Source organism: Thunnus albacares, chromosome 16 (assembly GCF_914725855.1).
Source record: "Thunnus albacares chromosome 16, fThuAlb1.1, whole genome shotgun sequence".
Classification (NCBI taxonomy): Eukaryota; Metazoa; Chordata; class Actinopteri; order Scombriformes; family Scombridae; genus Thunnus; species Thunnus albacares.
The window spans coordinates 14156424-14178500 of NC_058121.1; the positions used below are offsets into that span (position 1 = coordinate 14156424).

Here is a 22077-nt window from a genome sequence, read left to right on the forward strand (position 1 = left end):
TGTGTGAGCAGGATCTCTCTACATAAAATGGAGAACTTGCAAATATTTGAATGTAGGCACTGGAAATCATCTGCCAAACCATCTTACAAAGTTTGTTTACCCAATTAGACACTCATCTTCTAATAACTTGCTTATTCGCAGAATCACAAACTATTTTTTTTCTCTCTCCTAGCTCTCAAATTAGCAAATGTGGCAGTTATTTTACTATGGCTTTGACAAACACCACTTGAAACACTTTATCTCAGGACCAACATTGGTGCTGCTGACATACTACTGATCATATTCCTAGTTTTGTGCTCAACCAACATTTTCATTTTCAACAACAAATCAAACAGAGATGCAGTCCAAAATCAGAACTGTATCAGTCAAATTATTGATAAATGAGGCAGTTATTGTGTCTGAAAATGGAAAGGTTCAGATTCGCTTCAGACAATCCTGAATTTGCCCAGTTGTCCCCCTTTAGCTGCCCTCTCTGTGGTATACACCATCCCAGTAACAGCAATACAGTACGTGTACAGTACTGTACATGTGTTATCTATCACATTATTGAACATCTACAGTCCATCAGCTTCTGCTGAACCGTGAGTGACTGAGTATTATGCCAAGTGTGCAAGTGGCCTGGGCTTTATCATGGCTTAAACCTGTACATAGTGTGAGGAGATGTGTTATATGTCTGTTTGCTGTATGGACAAGTAGGCTTCCTGTATAAATGCTGTACTCACACATTCAATTCTGTAAATGTGAACAATAAAACAGAAGCTGTGGCATGACTAATGTTTTTCAGTGTCTTAACAGCAAGAAGAGGGATAAACCTGCTTGAAACAGTATTTGCTGATGTGATTGAAATGAAAATAAAACGGTCAGCCACATGTAATTATATGATGACCTCTGGTTGTATTGAAGGATGAGAAGAAGGGTTGCGATAGCAACAGACAACCGTTAAGATTGATAGAATTTGAAATTTTGAATTTGATTCAGAGACTGTTTTAATTTAGCCAATAGGAAAAGAGCTCTTGTGACTGCCAACCAATCAGATTCATCGGCGCCTTTCCAGAGGACCCGAGTATAAAAACCTCCGGCTGGTGTGAACCGTTGTTAAGGCTAACGGGAGGTTGCAGCAACTAGCCTTACACCGATTCGCTAGCAAGTAACGTAACGTCTTCATTATCTTCACAAAGTCTTGAGAAATATGGTGAGTATGTGAAGTTGTCTTATATAGTTATTGAATTGTAAATTGTATTGATTTACCCAGATTTAACGAATTACAATAGTCCACATTAATTTTAATTAGCTATCAATTTAGTGAATTGGCCCGATCTTGTTTGCCAAAAAATTTGGCTTCAAGATAAAAGCTGGGGTAACATAATGCTATATTAGCTGAAAGAAAAGGCAAGCGTCAAGGCATAGAGCAGTTTCATGTTTGGTAAAAAAAAAAAAAAAAAAAATTGTGAATGAAGCATAAGGTGTTTTTGGTTTTTCGGTGTTATAGCTATCAGTGATACTGGCTGTAAAGGTTGATAAAATGGCGGAACTCAAATAACGGTCGGGTGCTCAACGGCGGGAGTAACGTTAGAACTATTGGCTGTATATAAATAATAATAATTTAATATATATAGTCAATAGTTAGAAGCAGTTCTGTGGTTGTCATGCCAACGTCACTATCTTCTTACCACATTGCCTAAAGAAACATGGTAGCTAAGTATGAATATGGGGTTATCTTATGTATCGATTGAACCAGGTCTAACTAACAAAAATATATGTAACTTAAACCCACATTAACGTTAACCTAGCTATCAATTTTACTGAATTGGCAGGAGTTAAACTGTCAGATTTCGGCTTCAACTGCTGAGTTATCTGAAAGAAAAGTCAAGTGTTGCGGCATAGAGCAGAAAATCAAGTTTCATGTTTGGTTAATTAAGTTAGCTTGGTCTTGTTTTGGTGTTTAAAGGAAAGACACAGCCTTAAATGGAAATTCCGGTATTTATCAACTTGGACCATATTTTTCCATCTTTTTAGGTCTAAGTTAAATGACTTATGGGGACAGACATTTTTAGAAGTTGCCGGCTGAAGCGCTCTTGCTCAAAATTGGCGAATTCCAAAAATCTATTTATCACTTAGACCCAAGAAGATGTGGGGAAAAAAGTGTCCAGGTTGAAAAATACCGGAATTCCCCTTTAATTCAGTGTTAACTATGGCTGCCAGTGATACTGGTTGTAAATTTAGACAACATGGCGGAACTCAAATAACGTGAGGATTCTCAGCAGCGAGATTAACATTAGAACCGGTTCTGTTGTCACATCTTTAGTTGAAACAGCTGGAGGTACTTTACAGTGTGTTTCACTAATGTCTTGAGCAGACCCAAAGCATTCACTCAAAGACGTTTTAAAATCCGAGTTTTTAAAAAAACAATTAAATCTACTGCAAACCTAAATGTTAGTTTAGCAAACACGGATGTTATCAATCCGTCCGTTATTTGTCATCTTTTTTTGTCCATGCTGTATTTCTGTAATTTTGCTTTCTTGGTCTATTCTTTACACATACCATCTGTTGCATGTCTGTCCGTCCTGGGACAGGAATCCCTCCTCTGTTGTTCTTCCTGCGGTTTGGGAAGTTTTTCATGATTCGAGTCTAGGGATAAAGGATGTTGTACTGCCGTACCAATTGTAAAGCCCCCCAAGGCAAATTTGTGATTTGTGATATTGGGCTATACAAATTGACTTGACTGCCTCTCCTACATTTTTGTATCATTGAGGGGAAAAAAATAAACACATGTACTGTCTCTCAAAAACCACAAAGAAGAACCACATGTGGCCATTGAGGTCAAGTGATTTTCAGTATCCCCTTGAAGTCCTTATTTGCGGTCTGTCATGTTGTCTGAAGTCCCCCTCTGTTTACTTGGAGCGTAAATTAATCAATGTGCCATATTTATCAGGTTATTTGATCATAATCAGAATGTTCTTAACAAAAGACCCACCATTGGATTTCACCTTACAGTACCTCCTTCACTGTTTTTCAATATGTGATCAGTAATCTGAGCATCTGATTAGCATGTACTAGCCAAAAGTTATAAATGGCCTGTTTTTCTCCAGCGTGAGTGTATCTCAGTGCATGTGGGTCAGGCTGGTGTCCAGATTGGCAACGCCTGCTGGGAGCTTTACTGCTTGGAACATGGCATCCAGCCTGATGGACAGATGCCCAGCGACAAGACCATTGGAGGAGGAGATGATTCTTTCAACACCTTCTTCAGTGAGACTGGAGCTGGAAAGCATGTCCCCAGAGCTGTTTTTGTGGACCTGGAGCCCACTGTCATTGGTAAACTCTTGATTAAATACCATAGTTACTGCTTGATTTTGGTTAGTCAAACCCTTGAATAATTTCAGAGTGAAACTGTCTCTTCAGATGAAGTGCGAACTGGGACCTACCGCCAGCTCTTTCACCCTGAGCAGTTGATCACTGGCAAGGAGGATGCTGCTAACAACTATGCCCGTGGACACTACACCATTGGCAAAGAGATCATTGACCTGGTGCTGGACAGGATCCGCAAACTGGTGGGTAAATTCAGAGCAGAAGGAGTTTCTTCCTAATAAGACTGAAAGCCTGGGACAACAATTATTTCCAAAGAACTGATATATCAAGGAAGTGACAACAGCACATACTGTATATGCTCTGTATCATCTCAGACTTATATTGTGCAGTTTATCTTTGCACCACCAGAGGGCACAAAATCATTATCCATAAATACTAAATAAACTTTTAAGATATATTTTTCAAATGATGTGAGCATGACCCATAAATCCCATTCTCCTCCATTGTATTGGGAAACTAACTTGTAGCCCTGGGGCTACCAAGCAGCAAACAGAACGATCAAGCTATCAGAGTGGTGTTCATTACTTGAATTCTCTTTGACAGAATATGTTGTAGACACTGACAAGCAGGAAGTTTAATGTCACCAAACAACAGCAGAGCTTTATTTTGTATTTTCACCAGCTCACAGAATAAGTGTCTATTTGATATAGCTGTTAAAATCTGCCAACACCATTTATCATTTCAAATATAGAAGAAAAGCCTGATAATGTTATCAGTTATAATAAGATTTGGCCACAACAAGTACCATGTTTAAGTTCACAGTAACACTCAAGTAATCATGAATACATAGATCTAAGCGTAATGTCAAATTATTTGATTGAGGCATGGGTCAGGTCAAACATCAGGTCAAGTCACATTGTATTTCTATGTTCTAATTACTGATAAATCAATTGGTCCCTGCTCTAATTCCCACTATACGTTTCAGTCATCTAAATAACATTTTTGTGTTTCTTATATTGGATCAATGTCTGTTCTTCTGTCCTCAGGCTGACCAGTGCACTGGCCTTCAGGGCTTCCTGGTCTTCCACAGCTTCGGAGGTGGTACCGGCTCTGGTTTTACCTCCCTGCTGATGGAGCGTCTGTCTGTAGACTATGGCAAGAAGTCCAAGCTGGAGTTCTCCATCTACCCAGCTCCTCAGGTGTCCACTGCTGTGGTGGAGCCCTACAACGCCATCCTGACCACCCACACCACCCTGGAGCACTCTGACTGTGCCTTCATGGTGGATAACGAGGCTATCTATGATATCTGTCGTAGGAACCTGGATATTGAGCGTCCCACCTACACCAACCTGAACAGGCTGATGAGTCAGATTGTGTCCTCCATCACTGCTTCCCTTCGTTTCGATGGTGCCCTTAACGTTGATCTTGCTGAGTTCCAGACCAACCTGGTGCCATATCCCCGTATCCACTTCCCTCTGGCCACCTACGCACCCGTCATCTCTGCTGAAAAGGCTTATCATGAGCAGTTAACAGTGGCAGAAATTACCAACGCCTGCTTTGAGCCATCTAATCAGATGGTGAAATGTGATCCTCGTCATGGGAAATACATGGCCTGCTGCCTTTTGTACCGTGGTGATGTGGTGCCCAAAGATGTCAATGCTGCCATTGCCACCATTAAGACCAAGCGCACCATCCAGTTTGTGGACTGGTGCCCTACTGGTTTTAAGGTTGGTATCAACTACCAGCCGCCCACTGTAGTTCCTGGTGGAGACCTGGCCAAGGTCCAGAGGGCTGTGTGCATGCTGAGCAACACCACAGCTATTGCAGAGGCCTGGGCTCGACTTGACCACAAGTTTGATCTGATGTATGCCAAGCGCGCCTTTGTTCACTGGTATGTAGGTGAGGGTATGGAGGAGGGGGAGTTCTCTGAGGCCAGAGAGGACATGGCAGCTCTGGAGAAGGACTATGAGGAGGTTGGAATGGACTCTGTTGAGGGTGAGGGAGAGGAGGAGGGTGAGGAGTTTTAAGAATGAATTAACAGCACTGCTTGAACGGACGTGTTTATTGTAGCATGTTCTTAAGTTCATTCAGAATGGAGTGTTTTTCTATTAAAATACCAGTTTGGTTATGTTCAGAACAAGTTAAAACATCAACTTGGATTTTCTAGAGTTCCAGAGATGTGAAGGTCCAGAGGGCTATATTCTAAATAAAATTCTTGTGACATGTGAAGCTGTGTGTCTGTTTATATATCTGAGGGAGTTGGAAATTTTTTTCATTAGGCCTTCAAAATCTTCAAAACATGCATGTTTTGCAGTATATACAGTGCCCACAGTGTTTACATTTACTTATATTGAAATGTCATATTTACATTGTGATTATGTACTTAGGCTATAGCTGTCCTCAACATATTTCCAGTGTTTTTGTTTTTGCAGAAAAAGCTCCATGGTGCACAATCTTTATATCATAAACTGAATGCTTATACCTGTATAGTCACTAGATGGAGATGTTGTATATCTTTATTTATACACACATTATTACATTTATTGACCCGGGGCTCTTAGGATAAAAATAATATATCTCCCACATTAATTTATAATGGCAAAAACAAGGTCTTGGCTCTAAAATGTTTCTGGTTATCACAGACTAAACTGACCTGTCTGTGAACAATCCTTTGCCTCTGCAGAAAATACACTTTTTTAGGCTTATGGCATATTAGTAGGCAGCCTATGACACGGTTTTTATTACTTGTAATTTTGTTATACAGATTTATATGTTTAACTATTATTTGATTATTATTTGATCAAAACTTGCACCCATGATACTTAAATCTTTTAAAGCTGTCGTCAACTCCATATTACCTGTCTGTACATCACGTTTAGTACAAAACGTTATTCTGTTCCTGTTTTGCTATTTAAAAAAGAGGACTATCCTGTATGTACTATTTTAGAATATAAAGCTTCCATGCTATACTCGGCGATTAGGGTATAAAGCATTTTGCAACACTACAAGAACATGAAGATAAATATAAACCAACCCAACTCGAAGGATTACAACTTGAAAGCATGTAGAGTCACTTTTGGTCACACGAACTTTAAATATAACGCTGCTATTTCAAAGGTTTCTGGGAGAAGGATTATTTACATCCTACACGACCACCATATAGCATCGGATTAACAAAGGATGGCGCATGCGCATCAAGTGTTCGAGTAGCTCGATGACATCACGGGCAGCCCGGACCAACCAGTCGGTTGAATCATCTCCCTGCCGTCTGGACTGTGTGTTTCTTTTTGTTGCTTCACTTTTTTTTCTCGCCTACCTGGTGAACTTGTGGACCCTGTTACCAAGAACAATGTTCAACGTGACGAGGTAAGACCGTTGTCGTTTGGACAATACTGTAGCCATAACGGTTGAGACATTACTCGCGTGATTAGCCACACCGGGGCCGTTTGGTTGCGGTGTTGGTGGTGACCTCTGTACCGGTGTGGCCGGTCAATACAACAGCCATCATTAACCGCGGCCCCCGAGCTGTTCTTGGGTCTTTTGTTGAGCTCATAGAGCTTTAACCTCAGTGACCGAAACCTGGTTGCAGACAGGAGTCAACAGACAGGAGTCGGGTGACATTTGCATCTATTTTGCAAAGTGTTTGCCAGTTGGGAAGCTGACCTGTCCACACACGCAACTGCACTTTTCAACGCCTCCATACTAGCTAGAGCCATACTGGTGCAAACGAGAAACCACTTTTGGGGTCCGAACGCGGACCTCTAGGGGTCCCTGAGAGGATCCTAGTGGTCCCCCAGCAGAGTGAGAAAAGATTGAAAAGTCATTATTTTAATTAATCTAGATGTGAAAGGTGTGTAAGCTCTTTGGGAGTTATGTAAAGCAGTACCAGGTCATATCTACTGTATTTGTTGTATCTAGTAGTGTTGATCCAGTATAATATAATGTTGGGATGGGAGGCAGAGAAAGCTAATTGCTTGTCCTAGAACCTATAGTATAGACTGATTTTTGTGGTTACCTATATCAATATATGAGAGTTTAAAAAAATCATTTTTGCATAAAGATCTTTTAAAATTGTTTTTTTAAAGAACTGAAAACAAGAGATGTACTGAGCAGGACATGTTACAGTTGAAAAATGAGCTTGGCACTGGTCTGGAGTGGACAAATTATGTAACGGAGACACTGTTTCTTAATTATTTCCAACTTATCTTTGGCATTTTGGTTCTGCAATTTCTTGCAACAGCTGACCTGGCTGATATATCTGGTTGAACACTTGGCTGTACTGCTTGATAGACTTGCACTTGCTGATTTTGGTGTGGATTGACTTGTTATGTTAGCTGTAAAATATACTGGGATAGTAACACATTTGCACTTCACTTAAAACAAATGTTTTAGTTGTATTCATATAGATATTCATGTGAGTACCTCTTTACATGTCCTAGTACCATACAACTGTACAATTGCTCATAAAGAGCCCTACAGTCGCCTATTCTTGATAGAAGGATCTCTGCAGCTTTCAGACATATGATACTTCACCTGTTCTGAGTTAATATTCACTTGTTTCTCTTTGCTGAGAAGTGGAATGACTCACTTCTTAAAGCCATGAAGTTACAGGTCAGTCAGAGAGCACAACACAGATTATCACAGTATAATCATTCTAGTGGTAGGCTTACGCTCAGTCAGGCGGTTATCAGAAAAGGCTTGCATTCCCGAGAATTAAAATACTCTAAATCATTGAGGGGCCTGTATGTGCTTGTAATGGGCTGCCGCCTTGTGAGAGGGCTTACTGTGGTGTGATCTACAGACTTGTTTTCATTGTAAACAAGAGAGAAGCCTTACGTGATGTACCATGCTGTTATTTTGTCCACAGTGTTAATGCTCAAACAGGGAGTTGGCTGCTTACAGAACAGCATCGACAGGCCCTGACATATGAATTGCGTGTCCTCTTTTTCTGAATAGGCACACATTGAGGAGATAATTAGTTTGTTATAAGTGCACAAAGTGGTTTGTGCTGCAAGCTTTTCCATTCGCACCCAGCTGACATATATGCAGGCTGCTGTCAGGTGTTGATTTATCACAGATATATTGATATTGGTGTGTGCGTTGTTGTCTATATACAGTAGTTTGATTGAACCGTAACTCATTTTATGCTCTTCACACTGACAAAGACTTCTGTGTCCTCCTGTTTAGACTGGCTGTCCCACAGTGCCTGCATGTAAACACCGTGCATTAAGTTCTCAATTGTGAATCTTCACAACAGCCCACCTGTGGAAGTGAGTGTGTTTACTTGGCTGTTAGTCTAAAGCCACAATCATGTATTCTTGCCTGACAGATAAGCAAGCATGATAGGCATTGCACGCACCTCAGCAATCCACAACAAACGAACAATGGCCTGTTGCTAGTCACCTTTAGCAATCATGAGTACAGCAAGTGACACACTCTGTCATTGCTTCCTCTGCACAAGCACAGCCTTTGGCTACAGCAACTACCAACATGTTTTTGTTGGCACCGGTTGTTTGTTGATATTTCACGTCATCTCCTTGTTGTCACACAGCTACACAAATTTTTGTGCTGCTGTAGGAAAATGGAATCTGACAAATACTGTCCCTGGTGAAATTGACCGCAGCATTGTGATTCAGTTGCAGTTTGCACTGGTGGAAAACCGGAGCACACAAGTGTCACTTGTATCTGTCTGGATATAAGATGCTTTGCTTTTGCTTTTGGCAGCCATTCTCAACTATTTTTAATGATATTTTGGGCATTTTTGCTTTTATTGATACGAGTTGTAGTAGGGAGTAAAAGGAAACATGGTGAGAGATGATGACATGCAACAAAAGTCCCCAGCTGGCTTCAACCTGGAGGCGTTGCGACCACATGGTGCATCTCAACCTCTAGTCCACCAGGACAACAGTCATTCACAGCTCTCGCAGAATGAGCTGTAATGATGCCCCCCTAAAAAGTGAATAAAATAAAATATAACTAGCCACATGGCAAAACACAGCTAGGCTGCTTAAGCTCTGAGAGCACTGGCAAGTATTTCATGATGGATGAGATAATAGATCAGCAATCCCGATGAAATGATACCAGAAAAGTGGCAACTCCGAGCGTCATCATCAAAAGGTAGCAGGCCATAAACGGTGGCAGTGAATTATACCTGCCCCTCTGTCCGTCAGCACACACAAGCACTTCTAAAGCACTCTTGGGTAACTGGGTTAATGAACTGAGTGTTGAGTTTCACAGGACTGGCAATACAGCGGGGGGGGGGGGGGGACCAGCCTCTGTGGTTGGCTCACATTAAGGACTACACAGTGGAAGAGTAAACGACAGCACCAACAACAGAGGGGGGGAGGTACACTCTAATTATTTTTTCAATGCCGGATGTCATTTAGGAGTGGCTGTAACACAGCTGAGCCCCCGAGACCACCATATGTCAGCACGGTCTCTAGATGTTGTGGTGGCATTAATGTACAGAGGCAGGTGTTGACGCGCGGCCCTGCGACGACTGACATCCCTTTATAAGATCTCAAGTGTTTATAGCAGCTTTGTTTTTAGCATCTAGGGCTGTATTCAGGTGTATAAGAGATGCTACTACTGTAAATAATGTTCTGTGGAAAAACTGTTTAACCATTTGAAATATATTGGAGAATGTGTGTCATTGCTTTGGTTAAGCATTTAGTGGACGTATGCTTACTAGAAATATGTATGTATGAATTGGCACAGTCAGTTAAGAATGCTGATAGTGTGAGAGGGTTGCAAATCTAGTTGGTATGCATACCAGAAGACTGGGTTTAAATCGTCACCATGCTGTTGGGTGTTGGGTGATATGATGATATATACAGAGAGATCTATGACTGTCTGTTATTTAATTCATAAACAGTTTCTCAATAGGTTTTACAGATATGTTACTATATCAATATTGCAATATAATTACATATGTAGTGATAGAGGATTTTATTACCATCCCTTATTATCTTATAATTATTCTCTTGATAAATCATTTGGTTTACAAAATGAAATGCCTCACAATTAAGTCCAGAGAATGTTTTGTTGCTTGAAAATTGCCTTTTAACTATTAATTGATTGTCAAACAAGTTGCTGATTATGTTTCTGTGGACTGACTCATTTTTTTAACCTCTACCTCACACACAGTAGTAAAAGACAAGAGTAGAGTGAGCTCTCTAAAAATGTTTGCTTTAATTCCATATGAACATGTGATTGCGTCACTTCCAGCATCGAATGAATCAGAACTAGAGGTGTCGTTGTCAGTTGTACTGATCTAGTGATGTTTACATTGATGGATTTAGCTCTAAAATCCCTGAATTGGTTTGGAGACAAGTTCCTCCATGTCAGTATCATTTCTTCAGGGGTCTAGATGGTCTGTCACTGTATGATGTGCGTTGGATCCTGTGGGATAAACTGTGGACCTGCAGCGCTCCGCTGGCCCGCCACAACAATAGGCCTGTATGCATGTTTGAATGTGCCATTCTTTGTGCGGTGTGCTTCACTTGGGCCAGACAATGGCTTCATTTAGCATCCCTTCTCTGCCGAGGCCTGGTCCGTCACCATGGCACCCCTGCCATGCCACACCCTGCCCCCAGTCTGGCCCGGCTTTGCACTTGTCCCCGCTGTTGGGACAGCTGGGGTTAGGCGGCCATTGTTGGCCACACCCAAGACCCAACCTCACATTTTGAGGATTATTGATTTGTGTATAAGATGGAAAACCTCAGATTGTTGCAATTTTAGTTTCTAAAGGTTGAGTAAATAAACCAAAAACTCACCTCCTCATCTCCTCTCCTTGAGTTTGATTTAGCCTTTATATCATAGGATGTTTGTTAGCAGAGGCAGGTCGCCTTGCCTGAAAAAAAGATAATCTCCTCTCAACATCATAAAAACTTAATATAGTTTTTGTGAAATAAAACATAAGTCTTAAGGTAAGAAGAGCAGAGGTGCTATTTCACAGAAAAAAACCCGTTATCATCTACAAACTTATGAGATGAGACAATTTACTGAGGGAAACTCTGGATCATGAATCTTGATGAGGTAATATTTCTTTTCTAAACTTTGTATCTTGTATCTAAGAATGTAAGAACAGATATCAAGTTGCACCAGAACAAATACAGTGTATTGTAGAGCTGAAACGATTAGCTGATAAGTTGATTAGGTGATCAACAGAAAATTAATTGCCCTTTATTAAGATACTTGATTAATCACTTTTAATCACTTTTTAAAGAAAAGAAAAGTCAAAATTCTCTGGTTCTAGCATCTCAAATGAATACAATATAATATGAATGAATGTTTTCTGGTTTTTTTAGTCTTCAACGATGACTGACATTTTATTGATTGAACGACTAATCAATTAATTGAAAACAATACTCGACAGATTAATCAGCAATGAAAAGCTCTAATATATTGCATCAACTCATTTTACAGCCATGTTCTTTTAAAACAACTTGGTACTGATAGCGTCTTTTTTTATAATCTGCCATTTGATCTGTTTTTTTTTAAGCATAGCAGAAAACAGATGTTTTTTCATATGTTATAGGTCTTGTTTCCCTACCGGCACCTTTTCACTTAAAACACAAAACATACACTAAATCCTCCATGTTGGCAGATGAGTTTAGATACTCAGCCAGTGATTGCACGCTTGCTTGTCCACTCCCAAGACCAATGACTCTTGACCTTCCTGTTTGTTCGGAGGTGAAAGGGCAGTGCACCCTGTTTCCAGCTCAGCCACTCAGTGGTGGCAGATTTTTAATTAACGGGCTTTAAGCTGACAGCTCTCAGGCTTTCTGGTGAGTAATGGATCCTTCATGGAAAGTCATTCACCCTTTCCCCAAATTTAAATAGCAGTAAAAAAAAGCATCACAGCCACTAAAAGATGTGAACTAAACAAAAAACAATGTGAAATACTCAAACTCATTGCAGATGTTGTGCTCTGTCACCTTCAGGTTGCTGTCGTTTCACGCCCAAATAAATGGGACTATGATATTTTGCAGTAAGAGCCTAATGTCACTGCCAAAATAGTCAGATAGAAATAGAGTTTAATATAAACCCTGTAAATCTTCACACACTCGCGAGAATCAGCACATCACTGAAACTAGCGTGCATGTAATCACTAAGGTGTGTTGAGCTTTTTCAAAGTCCAGCCGACTCACTGATGTTGCCGCACAGACTTATCTCCACAGAGCAGGTTCCCTCCAGAGAAACAAGCCTTGATCTGCAGTGTTATGCTTCTATAACTAGAACTGGGTGACCTATGAAATTATATTTTAGGCCAATCTGAACTTGTTGCAGTTGCACCGGCGAGAGCGCGGTACAAGCTGTGCTACTTCTTCTAATACCTGCAGTGATTACAAAGCCTGTATGAAGAGGTAAAAACTTTACAATCTGAATGATATGTCTACAATTTGTTAATTTAATACACAGCAATTAACAAAATATTACATTTGAATGTGAGGTTATGATAATGTGTTAACATGTTTGTATACAGATTAACAGAGAACAGAGCAGTGAGCTGTAAACTAAACATATTTATCTAAAGCTTGAAATATTAAGTCCTCTAACTGCCTCAAGTTTAGTACAGTTATTAGTTCTCTATGAATATTGACACTCTAATAAACATCTCAGTTTTGGGAAACAGCCTTTTCTGGTTGAGCGCCTGTTATTTGTGGTACCGTAATTGTCTCAGGCTGTTACAGTATATCACATGACAGAGGCTATATTTATACTTGCTCGGGTTGGTTTCTGACGTAAATAAGTCTTTTTAATCGCTTATGTTTTTTTCAGCTTGTAAAACCTTTAATTAATAGCCTCGATTTCTTTTTTTTCTGCTCAAAAGTGGTGTTCATTTGTAGTTAACTAAGTTACAAAGTGACTGTTCTCTTGCCAGAATGAGATTATTGAGGCAAACCTCAGATTATCATGATAATGAGCATCAAAATTAATCACTTGTGTGCCTCAGCCACAAGATGTGGAAAGAGTATAGTCTTACTGTGATTCGAACAAAGGGAGCATGTGGGTCCTGTCCTGTGTGTGTGTGTGTGTGTGTGTGTGTGTGTGTGTGTGTGTGTGTGTGTGGAGGAGGAGGAGGAGGAGGAGGGGGGATCCCATAACGGAGATGCTGGTTTAGGAGGGTGGGAGAGGGCTTTATGGGCCAAGTGGGATTCATGTTTCAATCCTTGCACGCCTCCATCCCTTTGTCTAGGTCACATTATTAATGTTAATTCCCAAAGCAGAGACTCTGGAAATTAGAATTGTGTATGAGTTTGCAGTTTCTGTAGGTCTGTGAACCTTCTACATCGTTTTTTATTCATTTAATAATGTTGCAGGAGACGTTCCAACCGGTTGGATACCATGTTTTTTGTCTGACGGCAAATTTTGTGCACTCATCAGTTCAGGCTGCTACTTGTAGTTATGGTAATAACAGCTCAATCACTGAAAGCTGACACGTGTTCAACATATCAAAGTAAAGCTTATCACGCTCGCCTGTACGGATTCGTCACGCATTTCAGCTATTTTAATACTAGAGCGTAGAACATTTCCCCCCATGCAGCGTCTTATCAGGGAACATTTACAAAGACGATTCATCTCCTAGGTGTAGACTTCGTCATCTGATATGGGGCTTTAACACCAAAATATGAAGGTTTGTTTTGACGTTGGTGTTCCTGCAACTCCAACTCAATGGCTTCGCATATCACAGTTTTCTAATAGAAAATACTCAGCGTGCCGTTTTAGGAACTACGTGTCGATTTGGAGAATATGCCGTGCATCCTGTTTGATTAATTTCTTCGAAGGAACGGGTTAGATGCCAACATGTTTTCTTCCTCAGTTACAAACCGAAGCGTGTATAACGGGTCTTGAAACAGCAGACAGATATCAGATTCAGCAGCAGGCTGTGTCAGAGCACGGCATGCTTTATCCTGCTCTGAAAATGCCGCCCCGCCCTCCAGAAAGCACGCTCAAGTTCTGACAAGTTGCCGAGCAAAAGAGCAAGGATAGAGAAATATGTTAAGGCTATATCTTGTCTTTTTTTTTTTTTAAATTCATGAATTAATGCAACTCTATCAATTAAAAGTAGCACTGAGGTAAGGATTAAGAGTTGAGTAAAGTTTCATTCTTTGGGCGTGATCATGGATGGGGTTAACTTGCTTTGCAAAGCTTGATTGGAGATAATCCTTTACATAATATATGGAAATGAATGCACGCTTTGGTTTGTCTGGTTCTCTCTGTCATATACATACCTCATAGGCTGAGATGTCTTTGGTATTTTTACAATGGTAATGTCATTTCCGTTAACTCAGTTGGCATCATTAGAGCTGCTAATGTCAGTCATGCACATTCTTATTGAATTTGTGATAATTTAAAGGCCCCATTAAACAGAAGTTGGAGCGTCTTTAGCTTTTTTTACTGTGACGTATTTCCCACTGAAACGGAATATTTGAGCGAGCGGTATAAAGTTACAAGATGGATTTAAATCAAATTCTTCCCGTTTGATTGGACCGCTAAAAAGCGGGCGGTGCTTAGAGTTTAGTGCGATATGGAGCTGCAGAGAGAAACAGAGCTACTGAGAACTTTTGGAAGCACACACACCCAAACCTTTTGTTAGATCATGAGGAGGACTTGGGAGAGATGAATGAATTACACCCAAGACACATTTTTTCTAGAAATGAAAACCCACTGACATCCAAAAACACATCCTTTCCTATCTCTCTCCATTTTGCTCTGTTAGCTCTGACGACCCACAAACAGTGAAAATGCGGTTTTATATGACCGGTGTGGCTAGCTACTCGCCCAAAGTCTCATTTGGATGAACTTTTGCAAACGCCCCCGAGTGCAAGATGAGTCATCAAACATTTGAAACCGTTTTACAGGAGGAGAAAAGACCGGGAATTTGATGTAAAAATACTCTTGATACTGATTTTTTTGACATATATTTGGCATGTAACAAGAGATAAATGAACAAATAACACAGGGACACGCGATGATTTCATGGGGCCTATAAAAAAAAAATGATGAATCACAGCCTGGTTTTCTCATATTGGCAAGTTGAAAATGTTCCCTGTTTATCTGAAGCGCTGTCAGAGTAGCCGGCTCCAAGGAGCAGAAGATGTCCTGGTTTCCTCAGGCAGGCTTTTAAGCTGCTGCTGCTGCTGCCGCGACAAGCAGGTTCCCACAGTATAACATATCTGTGTGATAACATTACTGTAGAGAAGCCATCAAAACAGCCTTGCAGTCAGACAAAACCAGCTGCGTCAACAGCTAAATGTTTCTCAGGCACGATTGTGTTACAGCTTTCAGTGACAACCATTGTCCTCCATCTTTCTTTCTTGTCTCACTGTTATGTAACTTGTTATACTTTTACCCGTGTTATGATTTGGAGGTGATCTAATAGGACAACTGGTTCATTTCTCAGTGCTCTAACCCCTAAAATAAAGTGTTGTTTGGGGCTGTTTTGCAATCTAGCTTATCAGTCTTTCTTCAACAAGATTGCAGTGATACTATGACTGATTTTTTTTACTAAATTAATCAACAAAAGGTCCAAATGAGGTTGTAACACAAGCACATGCAGCACAGCCTCTATGTTGAAGTGCACTGTCACCCTAAACGGTGTTTTTTGCGTTGCAGCAGCTTGCCTTGAGCTGATAGCTGGGACGCCGCAAGACAGACGCTGTCAGGTTGATCCCGTTAAAGCAGCAGGTGTCCTTGTTAACATCCCCAAACATCCTTTTCTGCCATTTGTGTTTTAAGTTGTTTGTTTTTTTTTTACTATTATTGTGCATCCAAACTCTTGGTTTGAGTTTCTCGACTGATTTTGATCATTTTCATATTTTGTTTCCGCTCGTCTGGTCTCAGATTGTTCCTCTCCGCTGAGATTATGACACACTTTGAGATAAGCAGCTTGTAACTCAGTCATCCAGTCATGCAAGATGGCCTTCTTCTGTATGCCGGCTTCTGTATGCGTAGACTTTGCCTCTGTGTCAGTCAGTCAGTCATGTGTCCGGCTGGCCGTAAGCTTGTCTGATATATGTGTGGAGGCCAGGACCTCAGACCTTTTCACATGGATTTAGTCTACTGAACTAATTGTCCGAGCATCCGTGTGTGACATTAGTTAATAAGCGTGCTGTGCTTTTAAACTGTCTTCACCCTCAGAACAGACTGCATACTGATTGGATTATGTTGGATTAACATTACTCTATTTGATTTGTTTGTTTGTTTTTGCGCTACCTCTGCTATAACACTGAGTGTATTATGCCGTCATTTCCTCCTTATCTCTCTGCTGAAAAAAACCTTAACCGCTGAATTTCAGTGCAGCGAGCTTGGCCTACATCTGGAGGGATCAACAAGTTAAGCTGCAGCCTTTCAACCCTCAAATTCTGTCAATCTGTTACAAGCACGTTCGCTGCAGCTGCTGCCATTCGCTACATAATATTTCTACAGGAGTGCTTTCCACCTCTTCCGGGAAGATCTTTTATCTTTGCAGCTCTAAATTTTCATGGTTTTCATGTGAATGAAGAGGCCGGTTTACAATTTGACAGTCAAAAAAGACCATAGAAATGAACAGTTTAGAGAGTACCCTACTTTGTGTAGTGATTTCTTTGTACATAAAATCTATCATTACACTTGAGATGTTCTAACTGATTAAATACAGATCGGTTTGAGTACATATTCACTCTAAATGTTGGATTAACCTTGTTTTAATTAGATAACTGAGCAAAGAAACCGCTAAAAAGTAACAAGTATGTTCTCAAAAGTTGGTGAAGTTCAGACATCCAAAGATAATCAGTTGGATAAAAAAAAAAATCTTAGCTCAAAGGCCCACTTACTGGTTTTTCTACTTTTTTCTAACTCCCATCTGCTGAGAAAGACCATGAGATGTATCATGCTCTCTGGGAAAAGCTAATAAGTGGACCTTGAGTTAAGATTTCTTTGTCAAATAACGAACTTTCCTGCTTTTACGAACTTAAAAGTGGACTTCCTTTTCATGTTTACAATCGCTCAGTTGCGTTCTAGAGAGATTATGGGATGCAGAACGTCTTGTGCCTCTTCTGGGATGGACCTTTCTATTCCACGGGGTAATTACAAGCTTTCCAGAGGGTGGGTAGAGACCAGTAGGACCCTTTTTATCCTGGTATTTAATTTGTGATAGTTAGGGTCTCCTACAAGGGAAGGGCCGCCAGTTGGAATTTATAGATATAGCCCCACCCTGAATGAAACATATGTACGGTGTAGGCCTGTAACCTTCCACCACATGATACGAGCCATAATATAATGTTACCCCCTTCGCACATTCCTTCGCAGCGGTCTGAGCCACTATGTTTTGTATTTTTGGGCTGTCAGTCATGATTCAGCCGAGAATACGGTTGTTTTCAGTGTGCAGCACGACTTTCTTTCTGTTTTCACAAACTCATCACACTGAGATGCTTTTCTTAACTTCAGGCCGCTCTGCATCAATTTATTTCCAACCCATTCGTGTCAGTTTCTGTGTGTGTGGCTTTTGACCCCGTTTGTCACACTGTAAGCAAAACAATTAACACATCACCAAAGTCCTTTTTATTCACTATATAACCAGAGAAACTCGGTCAACAAGCTTGTAATCACAGTTGAACTTCTCAGGGTCATCTACAATCTGCAGCCAATCAGATTTACATGCTTCCCCGTTGATGTATCACACACTCATTTTCAAGTTTCAGCAGTTTCCAGCCTATGACCCGCAAGTACCACTAGGCAGCTTGTAAGGTCAAGACGTGACAAAAATGTATTATTGGCTCTTGAAAACCAGAGAGAAATGGGCAAAGTTGAGTTTTGGCTGCGATGGAAGGCTTAATAATTAACAGAAAAGTTCAGGAAAGAGAGAAAAAGTTCACACAAACAGTTTTCTTTAGGGTTCAACTTCTGTTAGAGTGGTGTCGTAGAATATATTTTTGCAGTTTAGCTGATTCTTACCTTCAAATCTGAAGATGCAAAAGCCTCATTGCCTGGACTTAAGAGGTCAGTATGCATATGTGACAGCCTGCAGCTCGCTTGAAGAAAATATTAGTGAGTGTGAAATGGAAAAACAGTCCTAAAGATTGTGTGTTGGTGATCAGTATTTTATCCAGAGTGCAATCCAAGTCCATTTTCATCACCCGTAACTTATAAACTGGATGTATAATTTGTGTGTCCAGGTTGCCAAAAACAGGGAGGTCAGAAAAACAAAATGTTTATTTCATGAAGTTCTCTGGCTTGTGTTTTTATCACATTACAGTAGACACATAAAACAGAACCTCTGTCTTCTTACCAATTATAGAGAGACTTTGATTGGCACACACTTATGTCCTGATGATAAAGAAGAGGGACGAAATATCAAGGCTGAAAAGTGTCACCATACCCAATGTGTCCCACACATTGGTACCTGGTGCCCCCAAGGTCACCAAATCATTAGTCCTGGCTTTTATTGACATGGATGATCCCAGCAGAACAGAAGCCCTCCATGGGAACGGGACCTGTCTGTTATTCCAGCTGCATGACATTCTTTTCAGAGGAAACTACACAGGACTGTACAGCTTCCAGTTGTTATCCATTCATGACTGCACCGGCGCGGCCCGTCACTGATGTCTGTAACACCAGTTCTGTAGAGATAAACTGTTTCACATGAGCCCAGTTTCTCTTGAATCAACAGCCTCAGCCTCAAATATGGAAACACAGAATCTGAGCAGAAGGTTGCAATCAGAAGATGAAGAGTTATATCAGCTAGCCATAACATGTGACTTGGAAGCGGCCCAGAAATTTTAAAGCTGCAGGCAACATTTTACACGGTGGCATCTCTTGAGTGGCTGAAAGAAGCAGCTGTTGAATGGCTTTGAACTTTTAATAACCCAAAAAAAAAAATCATGTAAAGTGACGTTACTGACCTCCAAACAGCATAGCTACTCATGTTAAGGAAACTGGGTGGTTTGTGGTGCTCGCTCACAGCTGTTAAGGAAAAAGTTTGTATTTTAGGTTTGATTTGTGAATTCCTTTTGGCAGAGAAACGTCTGAGTTCAGAATTTTCCTGGGCGAGTAGAGTAAATCCCCATTCTCAATTACAGTCTCAGTTAGAGGCCATATAATACTCTCTGGTGTCGCCACCACACCTTGCGATGAAGCGGATTGCACAAAACGAGAGTCGTATACATAAGCTTTATGATGTCTTGTTGGCGTGAAACCGGTAAAGCATGACTCACTTGTGAAGAACAGGGAATGAATGACTGACAGATGGCGCTTATTTTGTCAACACCTGTATGGAAACCTGCAGGACCTGAATCACGTAGACCACTTCTGTTCTCTTTTGACATCATGTCTGATTCTCTCTCCTCCTACGTGAACAGGGATGGAGAGGTGAATCACCATCCCTCACACACACACACAGTCTCGACTAAACTAACATTCATCTGATTGTACAGCTGTTGATTTTATTGTGTTCATGACCTTTTTCCACAGAGCTGTATCAGTAACATCTGACTGAAAAACCAGTCCTCCCATATATATCAATTATTAATGTGTTCCAACAGCAACACTTTGTTTCATGGGAGTAAGCTCATGGTGACATATCAGCATTTTTATCATGAAGTCAGAAACACTTGTTCATAAGTATCCTGAGATGTTTCCTGTTGTACATTATTCATGTCTGGAAGAAAAGAGACTATTCAAAACAATGTATTTAGGTGCTGGGATAAAATCCGCCTTTTTTTTTTTTGCTACTTTTTTAAAATTTAAGTAAGAGAGAAAAGATAGTGGAGGTCTCTCGACGCCTAAATGAATCACAGTTTGAGCAGTAGTTGCTTAAGAGTTTTCTGACAGACAATAACCTTATGTGACTTCAGTTAAAACACATGAATGGAGAACCTGACCTGAGTTATTAAATTACTGGCTCTCTCATGTGAAATATTACAGTGAAGGTCAAATTACTGTTGCATTGTGTGCGTCTGCCTCAAGTGAGATACTTATCTGATGAGCATCCTGTATAGGAAATCGAATTCCTCTCGTCGTTTGTATTACGTCTGTGTTTGTTCGGTCAAAACAAATATCACTGTGTCAAAATGTAGGAATGTTTATGGATGTTGGATGTAGTGAGTCAGTAATTAGCTGAGCTGCAGGGGTGATGTTCTCGCTGTAAATCTTACGGGAGTGTCTGGGATTGTTTAGATTAAAAACCTCTGGATATTTTGTGAGTTGTTTGGATGAATCCTGCAGTTGGTTGCGTTTCAAAGTGTTTTATTGCTTACTGGAAGAGATTAAGATAGATGATTGGATCTATTCTTTCTGACTTTAACATATTACTTCATTCGCTAAGTACCTCTGTCACACTTTCGCTGCCTCCCATCTCTCTGTCTACCTCCCACACTCACATTCACACCGCACACGTTTGACACCTTGGCTTTATTTTCCTCCTGCAGCTCTCCAAACAAGCCCTCTCCAAACAAACCCTAAACAAGTTGTCCGAAGCCAGAGGGGGGGGGGAGGGGGTGTGTGTGTGTGGGGGGGGGGTGGGGGGGTGAGCTGGGCGGTGGCCACAGCTCGGCTGCATCCTATTAGGACTGGGAGTGTTGAAAAGGGGTGTGGCCTGGAGCCAGTAACATCTGTGCCTGTCCCCTCTGCCCCCACGGCATTCTGCAGAGAAAGACAGAGAGACGGAGGCTAGGCAGGGAGTGGATACGCCGAGCGCAAGTTCTCGCCGGCCAGCTGGCTGTTTGCAAGATCTCAGAACAGCAGCTCATGGTGTATAGCGAGTTTATCCCTTGTTTACACCCCACCTCTCCCCCTGCCATCACAGAAAAAAAAAAAACCTCCATCTAAATGCTGCCTCTGCTGGGATTTTCCTCACGGATGATTTTGACAGCCTCTGTGATTCAAGGTGCTTATTAGCCACTGCAACCCCGAGCTGTCGACTTTAAACCTGCGTGGATTACACACCTTGCGAAGGAAATGCGTGTATAAAAGCATCGTCTTTTTTTTTTTTTTTTTCTGTCGACAGTGCAGAAATCTGGATACTGCAGTGAGTTGAGGATATAAAGGGAATGCTCAGAGCAGAACAGAGGCGAGCTCACTCCTGGACAGGGTAAGAATGAATCTCACTATTCTTCCCTGTAATCAAATGAGTGCAAGGGGAAAGGCTGAAGCCGGCTATCTGCTGATTGGAATGTGTGTGTGTGTGTGTGTGTGTGTGTGTGTGTGTGTGTGGGCTGCATGTGACCGGCAGATAGTCTGAGGCTATCAGTTTGCGTTGTGTGTGTCTGTGTGTGTGTGTGTGTGTGTGTGTGCATGAGAGGAGTTGGGGTTGCTGGTCTGCTTCATCACTCCCCACAATACAGACTAGATTCCACTCAACACGACGTAGGTGATTGTGTCATGTCTGTCTAATTAGGAGGTGTTGGTGCGGAAAACGGTGTTGCCGTAGTAACCGGGGGAGGGTAGAGGAGGGGGGAGGATGAGAGGGTGCTCCAACCGGCCCCCCCCACACCCCTAGGGGGGCTGATTTCACGGTGAGAGAGTTGTCCTCTGTATGCGGGGAATGCCCCATAATGACAAGGCTGGTCTGTTGATCGGGTGAGGTGGTGGTAGAAATATGTGTTCACACAGGCTGCTACCTCCCACCAGCTCCTCTCTCTGTGGTTTTGGCGAACACAGCCCGTTATCAGTGTCAAGTGAGTGCGAGTGAGAGAGGATGGCATACTTTTTTCCATGATGAGAAGGGGGGGGGGCGGAGTGCAGATAATCAGGTCAATGAAAAGGAAAGTCACCTTGAGCAGAGAAGGG

At 41.3% G+C, this 22077-nt stretch overlaps 2 protein-coding genes across 5 annotated transcripts in view; both read left to right on the forward strand.

Annotated features, from left to right (window-relative positions):
- Positions 1-1077: 1077 nt before the first annotated feature.
- On the forward strand, positions 1078-5535 carry LOC122999806 (tubulin alpha-1B chain-like). The gene is made up of 4 exons (XM_044377055.1): positions 1078-1192; positions 3090-3312; positions 3400-3548; positions 4353-5535. The coding sequence occupies exons 1-4, from the start codon at positions 1190-1192 to the stop codon at positions 5331-5333; spliced, it is 1356 nt and encodes a 451-aa protein (XP_044232990.1). The 5' UTR covers positions 1078-1189; the 3' UTR covers positions 5334-5535.
- A 972-nt stretch (positions 5536-6507) lies between these two features.
- The window catches only part of LOC122999805 (disheveled-associated activator of morphogenesis 1-like), a 51410-nt gene continuing 35840 nt past the window's right edge, over positions 6508-22077 (forward strand). The window contains exons 1-2 of one of the 4 annotated variants that reach the window (XM_044377051.1): positions 6508-6672; positions 21296-21379. The gene's annotated coding sequence lies outside the window, so the exon portion shown is untranslated. Of the gene's footprint in view, positions 6673-20932; positions 21380-22077 lie in introns of those variants that run through there. The other 3 variants (XM_044377052.1, XM_044377053.1, XM_044377054.1) reach the window with 3 other exon arrangements.

Excerpts from the sequence above, each read along its gene's own strand:
- LOC122999806 (XM_044377055.1), top strand. Across the intron at positions 3,313-3,399 it reads CCTGGAGCCCACTGTCATTG|ATGAAGTGCGAACTGGGACC; the intron begins GTAAACTCTTGA and ends CTGTCTCTTCAG. Across the intron at positions 3,549-4,352 it reads TGGACAGGATCCGCAAACTG|GCTGACCAGTGCACTGGCCT; the intron begins GTGGGTAAATTC and ends TTCTGTCCTCAG.